General features: G+C 28.5%; 1 protein-coding gene across 1 annotated transcript in view; it reads right to left on the bottom strand.

The window, feature by feature from the left end:
- Positions 1-15,733: 15,733 nt before the first annotated feature.
- The window catches only part of LOC117173467 (kappaPI-actitoxin-Avd3c-like), an 89,375-nt gene continuing 85,087 nt past the window's right edge, over positions 15,734-20,021 (bottom strand). Inside the window, exon 3 of the mRNA XM_033362059.1 lies at positions 15,734-15,851. Within this exon, the coding sequence (XP_033217950.1) occupies positions 15,817-15,851 (35 nt within the window). The 3' untranslated portion in view covers positions 15,734-15,816. The remainder of the gene's footprint in view (positions 15,852-20,021) is intronic.

Here is a 20,021-nt window from a genome sequence, read left to right as displayed (position 1 = left end):
ATATTATAATTATAAAATATTATAATAGCATTAATGACTGATTGACTAACTTTAAATAGAAATAGTTAAACGTTCCACTAAAATAATTTGTTATCTACAAAAATAAATCAATTAAAAAAGATAACTTTTCAACGAAACATTGAGTAGTCAATACATAATAGAATAGTCAATATCAAAAACAAAAAGAATTTTGAACAAAATATTTAAATTTTCGACAAACACATTTTTTAAAATGAATTGGTGAATCATCAACCAAAAAAAAAACTACATTTTTAAAAAAGAGTTCGGCTTTCAACCAGAAAAGATGGAAAAATCGTTAACATTCTTCGAAATCACTTTAAATTATTAAAATTAATAAAGCATTCCTTAAAATTTTTTAGAACATCCTAAAACATTTCGAATCCTTTAAAATCTCATACTAAATTATTGAAATCAATTGAAAATTCCGTGGAATCTATTGAAATATCCTAAAATATATCAAATCCTTTATAATCACATATTAAATTACTGTACAAAATTTTTTTAATCTTTGGAATCTTTTAAAATTCTCTCAAATTTTTCAAATCCTTCAAAATATTTTGAAATACCTAGAACTTTTTAAAAAATATTTCTAAAGTTTTCATACAAAAGTTTTCGACCAATTAGCTCATATTTCTACTAAAGAAATTGATTTTCAATTAAAATGATGAATATTCAACCAAAACAAATTAATTTTAAACAAAAAATTTTTACTTTTAACCGATGAATTGTATCCAACCTAATAGATGAATTAAAAAAAAGGTTCATATTCAAGCGTAATACTGGAATTTTAAAGCGAAAAGAAGAATTTTAAAGAAAACAAATTTTATCCAAATTATTAAGTTCCTAACAAGAAAAGATCAATTTTCAACTAAAAATGTACATTCAAAATTTAGATAGAATTAATTAATTTTCAACCATAAAGATAAATTTTCTACCAAAAAGGCAAATTTTTCACAAAGTGAATAAATTTTCAAACAACTAGTTTAATTTCTTAATAAATAAAAAAATATTAAAAAATGCAATAAAGATTATGATTTAATTAGAGTAAACTGAGATAGTCTGGAAAGTCTGCGATGATAGATAAAGTAGAGATTACTTTTCTAAACTGACCCAATTCATTAAAATAAAGAAAATTAGAATTTTACTGCGGTTAGAAGTAAATTCCAGTCAAGTTGCTACCTTCATTCGATTTATAAGACGTACAAAAATTCAAGTTGAATTGTAATGAATTTTAAAAAATTGGATAAAAGTTTTAAATTTTCATTGATTTCAATAAAATTAATTTTAAAGAGACTTTACGAAACACGAGAAGAACTCAGTTATTGTGAACAGAAAACAATTTTAAAATATTTTCAAAAATTTAGAAAAATCTAAGGATATTTGAAAGAATAGAATGGAAAGCAAAAATTTCAGTGAATAGAATTGTGTGAATTTAGAAAAATTCAGATGAATTAAACAAATTCAGATTAAATTAATAAGAATTTTTGGACAATTCAAAATCCCTTCAAATTTAATGAAATCTGATATTTCCTGCAATCGTGGGAAATTTATTTAAACATTTTGAGAGCTTAATAAAATTATTTAAACCAATTGAAAATTGTTAGAAAGTTTTTTAACTTTCGTAGAACTTTACACATTCTGTGAAATCCCTTGAAATTTCTTTAAAATGCCTTGGAATTTTTAAAAATAGCCTAAAATATTACAAAACCTTTGAATCCCTATTAAGTTACTACAATGAATTGAAAATACCTTGAAATATTTTTAAATACTTTGAAATATTTTGAAACCCTTAAATTCTTTTGAAATTCCTTTCAATTTAATAAAGCTCTTTAAAAGAACTCGGAATTTTAAAAATAACTTTTAAAATCGTTTGGAATCATTTTCAAATATTGAAATTCAGTAAAAAGCCCTTTGGATTTTTTAACTTTCATAAAATTATGTAGCTCTGCTAACTTTTGAAGGATTTGTCCCAACGAGTCCGCATTTTATATACTTCTGAAGGTCCCCAAAATGATATGATATGATTTTTAGCATTTTGAAAATTTTCAAAGAAAGGAAAAAAAGTTTTTGAATGGGTTAAGAAATATCAATGCAAATTTTTACTAGATATAAAATATATGTTTTTCGAAACTATTATCATGAAATTTCTTAATTAGACAAAAGTTCCAAAAGTTAGATCATTTTAAAAAATATGTAATTTTGGTTTTTTAAGATATCCATAAGTTTAAAGCGTTGTTTATAGTAGATTTTAATAAGATTTACAAACTATCTTGATGAAGTTTTTTAATTGGACACAAGTTATCGAGCGCGAAGCGCGAGTTTCAGCATGAGGGTGTAATCGTCAAAGCCGTAGGTGCTTTGAGTACCTTCTTTAAAAACAAATAGAAACAAATTTAAGTTACTATTTATGGTTGTAATTCCTCAGAAGTGCGAATACGAGAGCCTACCTGCGCAATTTCCCTTTCGAGGAAGGCGTAACTCATTCGGAGGGGAAAGGAATAATTAGAGAAAGGGTTATAAAATTTGTAGAGTGATCCAGAATTCACATGCTATTTATTTAAATAACACGTTCGTTCCGCAATACTGCTCCGACTCAGGTTGCTGATCGATCTCTTTACTACATCGTTACGACATCTTTACGACAACTTTACGATATCCTATGTCTATGTCGTTAATGTATCTTTACGATATCGTAAACACGTCGCATGATTTGACAATGTCTTTACGATATCGTAAAGACACCGAAACGACACGGAAATAGGATGGCGTAAAAATGTCGTAAAGATGGCGTAACGATGTCGTAAAGACGTCGCCAAATTTTGGGCCCACTGAGTAGTATCAAAGATATTAGATCCTAGATACGGCATGAGATTAGTTGCACCACATACCGGTAGTTAGCGCGGCAGGCAAGTTTGTGGTCCTGCATATATATATGACTTTTAGTTCGGCCACATACTTGTAGAGGCGCGACATGTACCGATTGGTTCCGCCACATGTTTGTAGAGGCGCGACAGGCAGCTATATATTCGGTCGCGCCAAATTATAGTGAATTTGAAATCCAAAATGGTAATAATCTAATTTTACTTTATAAGTGAATGGAAAAATAATTTTAATTGATTATAAAAGGTCTTGAAGGAATTCGAAAACTCTAAAAACTTTTTGCAATCAAAATTATGCCCAAAATGTAGCAAAGATGTTAGTATAAAATAGTAATAACAAATTTTAATTAAAAAAATTATTTTTTTTTTAATTATAATCTTTTTGGAAATTAGTAGAAAAGTGAATTTTAAGATACAGTTAAGTTTTATTTAAATTAAAATAAACTAAAAAAGCTGTCTGGCTACATCAACCAGAATGGTGGTTGAATACTATATGTCCTTACTATTTTTTTCTGGTTGAAGAAATAAAAATTTTGAAAAGAAATTTCCTTATAAAAACTTGGAAAAAATTTTTTTTCCTAAATTTCCTTATAGACCTAGACAAATGTCTTCTGAAATTTTGCATTTTTAAATATTAGTGAATTAAGTGGTATATGAGTTTTTTAACAGCTGTAAAGTGTAAGAAGCATTTTCGAAAGTCAAAGGAAATTACGGCTTACTTCTACAGTTTAGCTAAGGAAATGTTATAAATATGAACCATTTTTTCAAATTGAAATAAGAAGTAACTCTATCTTACAAAATGTCATTTTCCCTGCTCCAGAAATCTACCTTTAAGAAACAATGTAAGTTTGCTTATTTTTTTTTTTTTTTATTATCATTTAATACTAAAAATTGACATAATTTTCGTCTTTTTATTATTTTAATACATGAGCTAATTACATTTTTTAAACCGCAACCATGAAAAATAATATAAACCAATGCTATAAATTCACAGAACTATTATGTACTTCAATAGTCTATATTTTTTAAAAGAATTTGACGCTGTTTTTATTTTATTTAATTTTTAATGAATATATAAGTTTCCTTAGTTATTTATTTAGTTTCCTTTAATTATTTCCTTTATTTCTTTATTTTGCATTTATTGAGAAAAATAAGTTGAAACTTTAAAATGTTCTCCACCGATCATGTATAGAAAACTATACTTTCCAGCTGGTCGATTAAGCTTTTGTTTGCATTTACTTGTTTAACTGTTTACATATTTAATTCCATTAAAAAATTTTGATTGTGCTAAAATAATTGTTTTAAATTCTTTCCTTTAATGAAAAATTTGCTTTTTTAAATTTGTTCGTAAATAAATTTATTTTCTAATAATTTAAATATTCGATTAACTTTCAGTTTCTTTTATAAAATTTTAAAGGCTTATGCATTATAAATTAATTACCTCATTGGCAAAAAAGGTTTTTTTAAAAAAAATAACAACAATCCTGCAAAAAACCTCACTTTTTTATTTGAAAAAGATATGAACAATGTTTATTTCTTGCATAATTAAAAAGAAATTAGGAAGGAATTTCATATTTGAATAAAATTATGAATCGAACCAAAAAATACATGATCTGGCACTTTTTTGTCAGACTTATTTTTTCAAAAATTTTATACTCCTTTTCAAAGATCTTGATTCAAAACCGAAATTTAATTCCGCTCTATTGTATTATTCACAACATTTTTCTAACTGCATTTTATAACACAGTAGACAATTAGACACAATGTAAAAATTACAATGAACATGACAAGTCAAAACTGTCATCTAGGTACTTGAAGTTAGAGTGGATATTTATTTCTGGCAATATTAAAACTTAATTAATTAATTAATTAATTTCTGCCGTCTTGGAGAAAAAAGTTACTCTCTAAAGTTTGACGTAAGGGTCATTTTCGCGTTGCAGCGTAGACTCACGTCAAAACGAAGATAGTGAGTTTCTTCACGCAAACAACAGATTTGGCTTAATCCATTTTTCCCTCTCGACGGATTGTTCACCTTGGCGCGCGGGATATTTCCTAAATTAAGTTTTTTACGTAAAAAAAGTCGTGTCTACTAAAATGTAATATTTTTTTCTCGATGACTCAAATTAAACAAAAAGGTTTGAAAGTGTAAAATAAAAATGTAAAGCATTGAACAAATTCTGAATTTAAAAATCAAATCCTTAACAATTAAAAATTTTAACCTTGAAATTTAATTTGGTTTTGAATATAAGGGTTTAATATCGTAAAATTGACAACTGTAAGCCTTCTAACTTGATTAGGCTTAAATTAATGTCCTCCAAAATCTGATAATACCCAAATACAAACATTTAGAATTCTGGATTTCAATTTGCAATTTAAAACTTTCAAAATTAAATAATTTCAATTTATCAGATTATACTTAAGGCATATTCAAAATTTCAAAAATATTAATGCTTTTATTTTTAATTTATCAACTCTATGAAAAATGTTCAAATAATACAATTCTTGAAATTTCTGTTTATAAAATTACTCAATTTGAATGTTTTAAATTGAAAATATATTAAAACCTTTCAATTTAAAATTCCTCTCCTTATGAAAAGTTTTAGATTTCAAAGGCTTTACATTAATTCCAATTTTTCACGAGGTTTGTCATCGATTAACCTGCTTATTGCAGCTTTAAATTATTTATATCCTACAGCTGAAAAAAATGTATTGCCGAATCATAAGTGATTTCATTTAAAACGTTTAAAATTAAATAATTTGAATTGACAGGTTATACTTGAAGAATATTCGAAATTTTACAAATACTGAAATATTGAATTTTAAATCTATAAACTAGTTTCTTTTAATAATTATTATTTTATTCTTATGCTTCTAGCAGAAAATAATTACACTGTAATTTTAATTGTCTTCATTTCAAAATTTCTCTTATTTAAAACCTTTTTATTTCAAAGACTTTGAAGTTATAATCCAATTTTTGATACTGAATAATTTTGAATGGAATAATTATTTAATTGCTATCATAATTCTAATTTGAAATAAAATTGTGGGATTGTAAAGTATTTCCTTGCAAAATAATTATGCTGAAGTTTAAACGCTTCCTTTTATATTTTGACATTGTCGACTTCTGAAAAGTTTCAAACCAAAAACTTTAGAACTATGAGTCCTAATTACTTTCTTGAGTTTTTTTGTTGAATTTAACTAATTATTATAAAAACAAGGAAATTTTTTTAAATTTCTCGAGCTTATTTGAATGCTCTCCATTGTTGAAGCCAAGAAACAACCCACATATATCTGTATTCAATTCAATCAAATTTAAAATTGAACGACAGTTTCATTTTTATTGAACTAAATTGTACTTAAATTTAACACCATTTAACACCATTCAACATCTACAATTTTAACTGAAATTTACTTAAATTCAACTAAATTTTACTTAAATTTTGAATTTAACAAACATGTATTCACTTTTTGAAATGATCTAAATTATATTTAATCTTTAAATTTAGTTTTACAAAATAATTTTGAAAATTGCACTACAATAAATCTTAAAGTACGAATAGAATTGTTTTAAAACTTATTTACTCAGTATCTAGAAAATTTCTCTTTGAAAAGAAACCAGACGAAAAATTAATTTAACTAAACTTTATTCAATTCTTAAATTCACCTAAATTTCATTTAAATGTTGAATTTAGCTAAATTTTATTTCCATTTTAAATTCAACTAAATTTGATTTGATTTTGAATTTAAATGAATTTTATTTAATTTTTTAATTTATCTTAATTTCATTTAAATTTGAAGTTTAGTTTTTAAAAATAATTTTAGAAATTAACTAAAATTCTAAAGTACGAAAAGAATTTTTTACATTATTTATTGTCTCGAAAATTAAAAATAATACAAAATAGAATATTTTTAGGCTCAATTTAATTTGAATGTACTTATGTAAATCAGTGTTCATAACATTTTTAGCGTACAGGCCGTACAGAGCCAGCCAACCGACTCAACTATAGCTAAGATTGCTATAGTGATAGCGAAGGCGAACGCGAGAGCGAGAAACAGAAAATCACGTTCGGTTTGGAATTCAACAACTTTCGGTGTGCGCCCCGGCCTCACCTCGCCCGCTGACGTGCTAGGAGGACGCGATTGCCATAGAAACGGTCAAAAGTTGAAGAGGGCAGCACCTTGATTTAGTCGAAAATGAAGTTAGATATATATATATCAGCCGTCCCCACCACTGACCCATGCCGTATCTAGGACCTAATATCTTTGGTAGTATCCAAGGTCTTTTGTTTCAGGCGTCTTTCACTCTACTGACGCTCTTATTAATAACTATTTACCGCCATACTTTTCTTTCCTGGCATACTTCTCGAGCTTCTTTTACAATTTTGAATAGATATATTGTGTTTACAATATGTACGCCTCTTGACTAGTGCCACCTAGCCCCCCTTACCACGCCTAAGTAAAAAACTATTTGACACCTAAATAGTTTTCGGGCTAGAAAAGTACTTTGAAAACTGAAGATTTTCTTAGCCAGTATGAAATCTGCAGCATGCTTATGAAAAAAAATTATTTCAATCGTACTTTGCATGCGTGTGATTCATTGGAAGAAATAAGTCTAGGGGAAAGATATGCATACGGAATCTAAAAAGTTAAAACTTGTATAGATGCTCAATTTTAAATTAACTGTGAGCGCCTTTCCCCTATGAAATAGAACCGCTATGATTTCAAAATACTGTGATTTACAGCAGGCAAAATAAACAACATTGCATGCATGTGATAATGAATACCACCTTGATCAAAAAGTTCCCGGAGTCATCACCGTGTGGCGCCCCCTGCTGTCCGATTAACATTTTTTGTCATTTCTGTAGGTTGTCACACCTTTGATCAATATTCCCTGCTAATTTCAGCTTTCTAGCTTGACATTTGTAAATGTAACGCAATTTCGAGTGCATCTGTTTTTTTGCGAATTTCTATTTTTGCAATGGATTTAATTTTGGAACAACGTGTGTGTTGTCGCACAATGCTATCATTATCTGTGAGTTTCTCACCAAAAACTCAACTAATATAATTCCGCAGCCATCAGATTCGCCAGATTTAGCTCCCTGTGACTTTTTTTTTGTTCGATCGACTGAAAAAACCACTGCGCAGAACGCGTTTTAACAGCCGATCGGAGATAATACAAAAATCGAAAACGGCACTGATAGGCATACCGAAAATTGAGTATCAAAAATGTTTTGAGAGCTGGATCAAGCACTGGCATAAGTGCGTGGCAGTCGATGGGAACTACTTTGAAGGGGACCACATCAATATTCAAGAATAAACATATATTTTTAATTTTAACAAATTCCTGGAACTTTGTGATCAAGGTAGTATTTCAATGGAAAAACAATCTTTCACACTTTGCATGTGTGTGACTCATTTGAGGGGTCACAACCAGAATTGTCAATATTACGTGAATTCGAGGCGAAACTGAAAATTTCAGTTTACAGTCATAAAATACGATTAAATAATTACTTTTTAAATATTAACCCATAATTCTGTTTTATAGGGTGCCAAAAAACCCATAATTAAAGAATAGGGTTTTGCGAGTCTTTGTCTCTAATTATAATTTTTTTGCCGGTTTATAAAAACCAAATTGTTTCTAATACATAAAGCTTAACTTTTTGTTTATGATCAGATGTTTAAATAACTCTTTTGGCAATTTATTATTGTTGTTTGAAAGGTCTCATAATAGTGTTAAAATTTTGCGACTCATTCCGAATTTTTAAACTTTTCAGTTAGAGTGAGGCAATAATAATGCTAATTTGACATAAATAATGGTTCAAATCATTGCAATTTTGTTGTAAAACTTTTTAATTAAAGTCAGGTAATAATTGATGCAAGTGCACGGACATAATTGTTTAAACAATTTATTATTTGTTATAGCTATTTTCTCTTAGTATAATGCTGATAAGCACCATATAGTGAATGTGAAGAATGTTTTAAATGTCTTTTTTACTTCATAAAAATATATTTACAAAAAAGAAAAAAATGTTTTTCTCTGACGTTTATTTCTAATTTTTTTATAACTAAAATCCCAAATCAAAGTTACAAATTTCAAGAAAAAATAGATAAATAAAGCTTTTTCTGAAATTTGTATATTTTTGTTCACTGCTTACTTAGTAGTGTAATAATTAACGCGAGTGAATAAGCATCATGTTTTAAACTATTATTTATAACTATCTTCTCTTGAATAATTGCTAGAAACTCGCGGTTTTTGTATAAGATTAAATAATTACAAACAACAGTAAATATATAATATATATTATATAATATATATTATAATAATAATTTGTCTAGATAATTATGTGTGCTAAATTTCAATTATTATTAACTAACTCTAAGTGAAAAGTTGACATTATGGTAATTATTACCTCACTCTTATTGAAAAAATATCAGAAAAAACTGCAACTTTCTAGCATTATTATAGGATGATATTATTCTTTAAAAAATAATTTTTGATTTTTATTTCATGGCTAATTAGAATGAGAAATAACGAGACTACTCGATATACCTAATATTGACTATTCTGTCCAAAATTTACAAAAGCGTCTTTTTTTTTAGATATACTATTTAACTTTTTATGGCTTCCGAAACATGTAAATAATACTTTCTTTCTTTAAAAAAAAAATTCATGAATTTTTTTGTAAATTCCAACAAATTTGGAAGCGATATGCATGAATATTCAAAGAAAAAAAAATTACCAGTGCATGATGGTACCAGCCTACGTGATACCCTTCATTTGATAAATTCCATATTTTTGATTATCCATGAAATTAGGAATCCAGAAAATAAAACAATTTGCCAAAAATTTCGAATTTCTCGATCTATTTATGAAAAAAGGTTATCGTCAATAACTTGAAAATTTTAGCTTGTAGGGAAGCGTAAATGTCTATCAAATACATTGTTTATGAGGTTTTAAATTAATAATGGCTCGGCATACCAGAATATATTACGAGAGTGAAAGTTTTCATCTTTTTATCTCCTCAATTATGCAATAAAAAGGTTGCCACAATTTTTCCTTCCTAAACGCATGAGTACTGTGTGCCCTCCTATTATTTCTTGCATATATTAAATAATAAAACAATATTTTAATTATTTACAATTTTCACACAGTTGAATATCAGTTATTTACTTATAGAAATATATTTATAATTAAAAAGACGCATAGACGAGGTAGGAAAACATTAAAAATTTTTATTCTGATGTAAAGAAATTTGAATATACCGCCAAATTATCTAAAATAGAGTTGAGATTGTAGGTTATGTTAACTTTGAATGGAATTGTGCATGAGAAAAGTTCTAAATACAAAAGTCGAACTCTAGCGCCACCTGTCGCCTGAATTAAAAAAATACAGTTACCGACACAGTAGGTGTTACCGATAAAGTAGAACATATTTACCAGAAAATACTATTTTTATAAAAAAAAAATTCTTTCCCAACTCCACCGAAGGATATACACCTTCCTTTTGCGTTAATTAATACACTCCCCAAAATTTTTCCGCTTTTTTTTTAACTTTTATTTTTACATATGGGAAAAAATTTCAATCTTGGGGCTAGCTTGATCGGTTGATTTGAGTGCCACATGCCCTTAAAATCTTCTACACTCTTCTTTTAAATTTTAGGAAATCATTCGATGTGCTACAAAATCTTCTTGAATTTTTTTAAAAACAGATTTTTGTAAATAAAAAATATTTTAAACTTTCAAATGATTATGAGAAAAATAATTCTTTTTTCTAATATTTTCGGACCGTCTAATCTTCTACTTTTTAAGAATTATTCAAATTTTTCCTGATTTTTTTGCAACTTTTAATTATTTTTTAATCGTTTCAAAATTTCTGAATATCTCGTAAACTTACTAAAATTTGAAAGCAAATTTTACAAGCCAACATAAACATAACAAAGAATGGTGCAACGAAATTGCGCAAGAAGGCTTAATAAGAATTAAATTCCTTGTTTTTCTAAAATTATATAATATGGCAAAATTACGAATTAAATTTTTAAAAATTGTGATCTTTTTTTAATTTTCCCTCGGAATTCATTCCATTTCATTTTTGATTGAAAACTAATTTTTCAAATGAAAATCTAACTATACTTTTAAAAATTTAACTATTCAGTTGTAAATTCTTTGGATGAAAATGCATTTTTTGGTGAGACTTCTTTTATTTTGGTATAAAATGGTTAAAAGTTCATCTATTTTTTTTGGACAATTAAACTATTTTGTTGAAAAATTGTGGATTGTAAATTGATTTTTTAAACTGATAATGTAACCGTTTTTCGTTGAAAATTTATCTTTTTTGCAAACAAAAATGTTTGTTTTTTTTAAATTGATTTTGAAAATTTTGTATTTCTGTTTTCGGTAGAAAGTTATTGGTTTGAAAATTAAATAATTTGTTTGCAAATTTAATTTTTTGCTCGGAAATTTAAATATTTTATTAAAACTGATTTTTTGAGGTTGATAATTATTTTTCAACTGAAAATTACTCTATTCAATTTTTCGTTGTAACCTTATAATTTTAGTTGAAAATTAATTTATTCCGTTGAAAATTCCATTTTTTGTCTGAAAATTGAACAATTTTGTTGACACTTTTTTTCCTTGAAAAATTTTCTTTTTAGTTATAAATTTTTCTTCTTTGTTGGCGAATTATTCTTCTTTAAAAATCTATTTGTTTTAGATAAAAATTCATTTCTTGTGTTGAAAATTCCCATTTATTTGGGTTTAAAAATTAATTTTTTCGATTGCAAACTTCAGTATAAACTGCAATGTTTAAGTTAAAAAATGTTTTTTTTTAAATAATTTCTTAGGTTGAAAATTTAACTATTTTGTTGAAAATTTAACTATTTTGTCGAAAATTTGTTTTTTATTTGTTAAAATTCCATTGTTTACTACAAATATGACTAAGGTATGTAGCACTAAATTGTGAAACATTTTACACTCAGAAGTCTTGTCTCCTATATCTATTTACATAAAGTCAATTATTTGAGGAGTAAATTTGAGGAGCAGCTAGATCGTCATTCTTGAGGTCGAGAGAGCTCGGGTTCCTACTCGTGCATTTTCGGCTTTACACGACGCTGGGATTCGCAGCATTTAACAGAGCCGACTCACCGACACGCTACGTTTGAATGTGTCGCTCCCAGATGGGAGAGTGGTGGGGACCGAAAAATCCCACGTTCTGGAGACATTGTAGCAAAAACCCGCGAGAGAGGGTACTATATCAATCTTCTACAGCGCTCGGGCACGAATACTGTCAAGTGTTATGTGCCCGAAAATAATATTCAACCTTTTTGAGATGTTTATCTGTGCAGGAATATATAAATTGCGTTATAGATTGCATCTAACAGCTTTTATTTCATTCCTAATAAGCGTACAAATTTTAATTTGACCAAGAAAAAATTTCCGGCTCAGTTTTTATTCTACATGATTTTAAAGATTATAAAAAAGGAATTTTTTCAAATAGATTTTTTGTACTTATAGTATTTTCTTCTTAAAAAAATCAATTCGAATTGTAATTTTCAAAAAAAAAAATTTTTTACAAATATATCGTTAGTCCCATCACATCATCCTAAAAGAAGTTACACTAGGTGAAGAAACGCGTGAAAAAGTGAAAACTTCAAGCCCCTGTATATTTACAACCGTTTGATAAATTAATTTAAGTCCACTGGGACTATAATTCAGTCAAGATTCAACTCGTTCTATAAAAACATTAATTCTAGGTCGAAACAGTTCACGTATTATGTCCCATATATTAAACTGCGATTTTGAGTGTTCAAAATCTATAGTCCTTTAAGTATTAAAAGGCTTCCTTTTTAAAATGAAACAATCTTTAAACATTTAAATTTTTTTTAACATATAATTATTCTAATTTGTAACTTTTCTGTTAAACAATTATTAAGGTATGAATAATTTTTGACGAAAATTTTACAATTTTCATAAATTTGAATTTCATACGATAACAAGTTGAACGTTTACATTCTAAAGCCTGAACCGATATCAGTTCACTGATTCATATGAACTTTTAACCACAAATATCAAAGCATCTCATACTGATCAAAAAGTATAGGAATGACATATTTTTTCGCTATTATATTTTATATCCCCTGTAAGTATTTAATTCCACTGTTTCCTGACACAAATCAAAACATTAAATTCTCAGGTTATAGGGCTCTTAGGTAAAGTTGTTTAGTATTTTAAAGCAATGTGATGAGTGGGTCACGTGACATCGCCACATCAAGTTGAAAATTTGGGATAATAAACAAGAAGCACGAAGAATAGTGGATCTGGTCCTAAAATTATATAATTATGAACAAAGTTTTTTTTTGTGAATATTTTTTTGTTGCTTTTTTTATAATTATTAAGGTTTATGACCAGGCACACCTTTCTTAGTGATTCTTATTTATTATCCTAAATTTTCAACTCGATGTGGCGCTTCGTATGAAAATAAGTTGGGAAATAAGAAAGGTGGCGGTAAGGTAGGAATCTGGTCACGTGACCCACTCGTCACATGGCCTTAAGAACGCATATGTTTTTCACTATCCCTAATTGACTTTAAAGTCTAAGAAAATCAAAAAAAGTCTACTTTTTCGCTATTTCCTTAGAGTCGCAGTAAATGTCTCGACTATTTGAACATATAGTGTGTTATATAAATAAATGGGAATTTACCTGCAATATGATGCAACAATAATATATAAGAAACGTTGGCATTTAAATAATTTTCACTGACTTTGAATTACAAGAAAATATTAAAAACTGATACATTGCGCTTTATTTGGAAATAAAATAAATTTTCGGTATATAAACCATAAACAAAATAGTTCATAGCAAGTGGGTTTGTATCTACATAGCAAAAAATTAATTTAATTAATTATTTAATTGTAATTAAATAATGAATTATTAATTTTTAAAAATTAATTAGTTATTAAATATTGATGGTTAATTATTGATTCGTTTAATGTCTTGACATGCAGGTACAAATCTACTTGTTTCGAACTATTTTTTCTAATAATTTATTAACTTAATTTCTTGTAATTCAAAGTATATAAAAATTATTTTAATGTCAAGATTCATTATATATTATTGTTGAAACATATTTTAACGGTAAGAAAACAGCGAAAAGGTCAAATTTTTCGATTTTTTTAAACTTCAAAGTCATTTAGGGAGGGTAAACATTTCAAGAAGTACTTCGTTTTTGGTAATTTTGAGCTATTAAAACTTCGTGCAACGCAAACAACTGTTTGTTTTTTCGATACGCCCTACTGAACACAAAAGATATCTTTTTTAATCATTCTTCTGATCTTCTGGCAATGTTGAACATTTTTGTCTAAGGTCTTAAATATTATTAATTTTATTTAGTAGCTACAATTATATTTTTAACAGCAAATCACTTCTCAAACTCTTACAAATATTAAAATAGATGATATTAAGAAAACAAATAATATAAATATAAAATTTGAACTGATGCGTTCAAAGTGCATCTTAAAATTAAATTTTATTTATATTAAACTACATAATTTCATGACTTTTTCTTTCTTAGAATTAATAATTATAGTTAAAATTATTTTATCATAATTTTTCTCTTTTTATTCGTAAGCAGCATTGAGTTTTTAATTATTTTTGTTTTTTCATAATGCAATTCAATGCAAAAGCCAGACCAACTGATCGGTATGCCACGTGCCGGATTAGTTTCATAAACATTTCCCTTATAGTATGTATCGTTTTGACATGGACATAGGAAACACGGGACCTGGCATGCCATCCTAACTTGGCCGCCATCTTACGATGTGCCACTTGATTATGCGCACGAGCATTTTTTCCATCAAACTGCGCATGCAAATATAAACATGTGGGTGCTGCTGTTTGTCGCGGGACATCAAAAGATGGCGGGCCTCCCTCCTCATTGCATCAACCCCGTAATGACATGCCTAGTCCCGTGTTTCCTATGTCCATGCGTTTTGAGGACTTACGTTCCAAATTATTGCCATCTAGCACCTCCCTCGGACATTAAAAGGAAATGATCCTACAGATCCCTGGCAGCAATTGTTTCCCAACTCTGCTTCCCCAAATCCATTATTTTTACTACAACAAGAATAAGGGTGCCTTTTCACGGAGACCTGTTTTGAATTAATCGTTGAACTAATTTTACACATCGAGTTCGTATGAAGGTTATCAGCCAATACAATTTGCCATAAACCAACAAATAACCTAGAAATGAATCCTATGCAAAATATTAAATCCACGATTCATTCAAAACAGGCCTCCGTGAAAAGGTACCCTTAGAAACACGGAGTAATCGTAATACTTTTTCCTGCGATAAAAACTTTAAAAAATAAAATACCTGTCATTTAAATGAGTCGAAGGCGGCTTCAAGTGCATCAACTTTTAGCAGCAGTTAATAAGAGTTCCGTCGGTAACTTTAAGAATTTTGTCTGGATGCTAGCGCCACGCAGTGGAAACCTCATAGAAGAACGCTCCGATCAAATTGAGAGAGAATTTTATTATCAAACTTCGCGCTCAAGATACCACTTGAGCTATTATGGATGCGCTTGAAGGCACTTCAGCAGAAATTAATGATATCTTTAACGCTGCAAAAAATAGTATTGCGATTACTCCGTGAGTTTCTGATGGAAATTTTAACGTAGCTTCTGAATCTCAACAATTTAAAAGTTGATCTTGCTGTTTTTTTTTTTTTTTTTAACAAGGAACCGAAGGGGGACTCAGTGGGGTATTTAAGGATTCTTTGCAAAGGCTCCTTTCAGTTAATTCGGCCGGCCAGGGTGGATTTGATAAATAAAGTCGTAAAATACATTTAAAAATTTTTTATTCATTTTTATAAATATTTAAATACAAAATTGCAGTTGAATGTAACGTCTCAAAAATGGATAGGTTAGGTAGCTCCATCAAAACTCAAGAACGGCATGTCTGAAACGAAAAAATCAAAGTGCTTTAGATTCAGTATGATGCCAGCTACAAAATGACTCTCGGGTATAAAGTTCTGACAAAAAATAAAAGAAGGGCGGATAAAAAACGAAAAAGTTTTAAGAATCACGTATTTTTCGCTGTTTTTTGCAAAAAAAATATAGTCAAAATTTTAATTGTAAAACCACCGAGGATCATTTTGGTGCAAATCTTTTATTTGTCTAACAAATTTGTGTATGTAGTAGTAGTTTTCTTACGATCCGAAGGGGAAATGTCCGTCAAACTAATCTAACAGATGGCGCCACAAAAGTATGCCTGAATTTTTTATTGAATTGCATTAGGAAAAACCAAAAATAATTAAAAATTTGATGCTGTTTGTAAATAAACAGAAAATATATTTATGAACAAATAGGAGTAACTATTACTTTTTTTCAGTCATAAATTTATGTAGTTTAATATGAATAAAATTTTAATTTTGAGATACATTTTGAAAGCAGTTCAAGCTTCATGTTTCTATGATTTATTTTTCTGATATTATTGATTTTTCTATTTGTTCTAGTTAAAAAAAAATTATTGTTAAAATTATTAATGTAGCTAATGAAAAAATTAATAATATTTAAGACCTCAATTACAAAAATATTTAAAACATATAGATGATCAGAAGAATTAATAAAAAAAATATCACTTATATCCAATATAAAAACAATAATAATTAAAATATGTAAGACTACAACTCAAGTTACAAGGTAAAGAATCGTAGAACCCTTAAAATTTTAACAATTTCAAGTTTTAAAGGAAATATTTTGAAAAAGTAATGGCAATTGTAATTAAAATGTTTGAGGGAATAATTTGGTAAAAAGTCAATAACAAGACTGATAAAAGAGAAAATGGATTTAATAATATTTAGTATAATGTATATAATTATTAAAATTGAACCGAACTTTACATATACTATTTATACAATTCAATCATTTATTTGTTGTTAAATCTTAAAAGTTTTTTTCTCGCTGCAATCAACCCATAATAATTTAATAAAAAAAATTTAATGGAGATTTTGAATTAAATATTTAATTATATTATTGCAAATCTTAAATCTAAAATAAACTAAAGCCTAGGTCTATAGCCTTTAATTTTCTTGCGATTTTGAATTTTTCGTTTTAAATTAAAGATCATTCAATTCTATAGATCTTGATTTTCCGAACTTTTGTCTCCTGTATTTTTTATTAATCATTTTTCACTCAAAGTATGAAAAAACTAATATTTTGTACATCACAATTTTTTACGCTTTAATAACTGACCAGGAAAACTTTATATTGTCAAAATCTCCTTTATATTTAAAATTTTTAATAAAATTATTAGTGGTTGAATGCAGCGAGAAAAACTCTTTCATGACTAAGCAACAAATAAATGAGTGAAGTGTATAAATAGTATATATGATGTTCGGTTCAATTTAAATAAATATATGCATTATATTAAATAATAATAAATCCATTTTTTCTTTTATTAGTCCTATCATTGACTTATTACCAAATTATTCCTTTAAATATTTTAATGACAATTACCATTACTTAAAAACAATATTTTCTTCAAAACTTGAAATTGTTAAGATTTTATAGTGGAAAATATTCTTTACTTTGCAACTTAAGTTGTAGTCTTACATATTTTAATTATTATTGTATTTATATTGAATATAAATTATATATTTTTTATAAATTCTTCTGATTATGCTTATGTTTGAAATATTTTTGTCATTGAAGTCTTAAATATTATTAACGTTTCTATTTGCTACATAAATAAATTAAAAATAAATCTTTTTTTTAACTATAACAAATAATGAAATCAATAATATCAGCAAAATAAATAATATAAATATGAATTTCGAACTGCTTTCAAAATATGTTTTAAAATTAAATTTTATTTATATTAAACTACATATTTTTATGACTTTTTCTTTTCTTTACATAATTCGTAATAGTTGCTCTTATTTTTTCATATATTTTTTCTTTATTTTCAAACAGCATCAAGTTTTTTATTATTTTTGCTTTTTCTGAATGCAATTCAATGAAAAAGTCAGACCTAATTTTTTTGGCGTCATCTGTTGGATTAGTTCGACCGACAATTCCCCTCCGGATCGTAAGAAAACAGAAAAGTAGGGGCGATGCATGGGGCTGGATGTAACATAAAGAAGAAATTCAACTTGACACTTCGACTAATGTTTACTTTCGAGATGTCAAAATAATTGAAAATATCGTGCTCGCACATGCGCATTAAATGTTACTGACTCTCAGTTCCATCTAGCGTTTCCTCCGAAAACTAAAACGTAAATGAACTTGAAAACGATGCAGATGAGTGCCACTAGATTGGTAGCAGCAGGGTGGGGTAGAGACAGAGAAAGTTAAGACAGATACCAGAACGCGACGATCGCAGAGGCCGGCAATAATAGAAGGCGGGAGCGTTTGAATTTGATTCGTGGCTAGCAGAGAGAGTACATTGAAGAAAAAAACAGATTTAGAGCAGGAAGTTTTAAGTTTACCGAAAGTGGAGACCAAAGAAAGCAAGGCAAGGGGAAAGTACAGAAAAATGGTAGAAGACGCTTTCATAAAAATGAATAGAGGGGTGAGAGGAAGCAGTTAAGAGAAGGAAAATATCGGTTCAAGCTTGAAATATCCAAAAATGTTCAGATCACCACCGGAAAAACAAATTGTTGTAGAGAAGGATGAGAATAGTGAGGGTACTGAAGGAAACGGAGATGAAACTGAAGTTCCGATGAAAGAGGAAAGACTGAAAGAAATTCGCGAAGTTATGATAGAAGTAATTGAGATTTATGAAGAAAAGCAGGAGAAAAGGGAAGAGGAATTAGGGAAAGAAACTAAGCGGAAAATGGCAAGCTTGGGAATACGGAGAAAGAAAGGCGTAGAAAAATAGAACAAAGAATAGAAAAGAAAAAGAGGGAAGAAAGAAAAATAAACGTATTGATAAAGGATATCAGCTTAGAGGAGAAGTGATGCCAAAGAATAGGATGTTGTATGGAAGCTCGGAAAGAATAGAGGATGATTTGGCATGTGTAGCAAGGAATATGCAGTATAAATTAAGGAAAATAGCGGAAGAGGAAAGAAAAAAGGAAAGAAGAACCTGGTTTAAGTACGGTAGAATACAGATAGACAGAGTATGGTGGGATTGGGAGAAGAGAAGTAGAAGACAGTGGGGATTGATAAAAACGGTGATATGCAGGAGAAAGTGGAGGAGATGAATGAAATGATGGAAGAAAATAAAGAAGAGATTAGGCTTATAATAGATGGTGATCTCAATGCGAGAACGGCAGATAGAGGAGGAAGAGAATGGGGAGAAGAGAGAGAGAGAGGAGAAAAGTCTAAATATAAGTTACTGAATGTGGAGTGAAATAGAGAGAAGTTAGAAAAGGAAGAAAATATTGTAGAGAAAGAGATGAGGAAGAGAACATAACAAGGGAGAAATTAGTCAAGATGTTAGGAATAATGAAAGATGGAAAGGCACCTGGTATAGATGAGATTCCAAATAAAGTATGGAAATATATAGGGACGGAACTAAAGGAATGGGCATGGATAATGTGTAATAAAGTATGGAGAAGAGAGGGTTGGCCAGAGTTATCAAAAAAGGTGTAGCGATACCAATAGTAACGAAAGGCAAAGGAATAGGGATGATAGACAACATACAGGGTGGACACGCTGGGGCTTACTAAAATGTATGCAACCCCGCATACATTCCCATAAGAATAGCATTAGCGTGTAAGACGGGTTGCATACTTTTTGGGAAGACCCAGCGTGTCCACCCTGTATATGTATAGTATATGTATACTCAATAAGGGGATTAAAAGGGAAAATGGAAGACGGGGCAATGATAAACTTCGTGGACTTAAGGGCAGCGTTTAACTCATTGGAACAAGGCGAAAAAGAAAAAATAATGGTGAAAAGGGATATAAGAAAGGAAATAATAAAGAGAGTATCGGGAATTTTTAGAGAGACAAAAAGCAAGGTAAAGGTAGGAGAACAAGCAGGAGATATTTTCTGGTTGTCAAGTAGTTAGGATAGGGAAGGAAAAGATATATACACTGGCATACGCAGACGATATAGTTTTGATAGCAGAGGATGAAGAAGGGATGGCGAGCTTTATTAAAGGATTAGAAAAATCCTTAGA

The sequence above is a fragment of the Belonocnema kinseyi genome, chromosome 5 (assembly GCF_010883055.1).
Source record: "Belonocnema kinseyi isolate 2016_QV_RU_SX_M_011 chromosome 5, B_treatae_v1, whole genome shotgun sequence".
NCBI classification, from domain to species: domain Eukaryota; kingdom Metazoa; phylum Arthropoda; class Insecta; order Hymenoptera; family Cynipidae; genus Belonocnema; species Belonocnema kinseyi.
The sequence above is the reverse complement of the archived record's forward strand: the minus strand, read 5'-3'. Positions and strand labels throughout refer to the sequence as shown.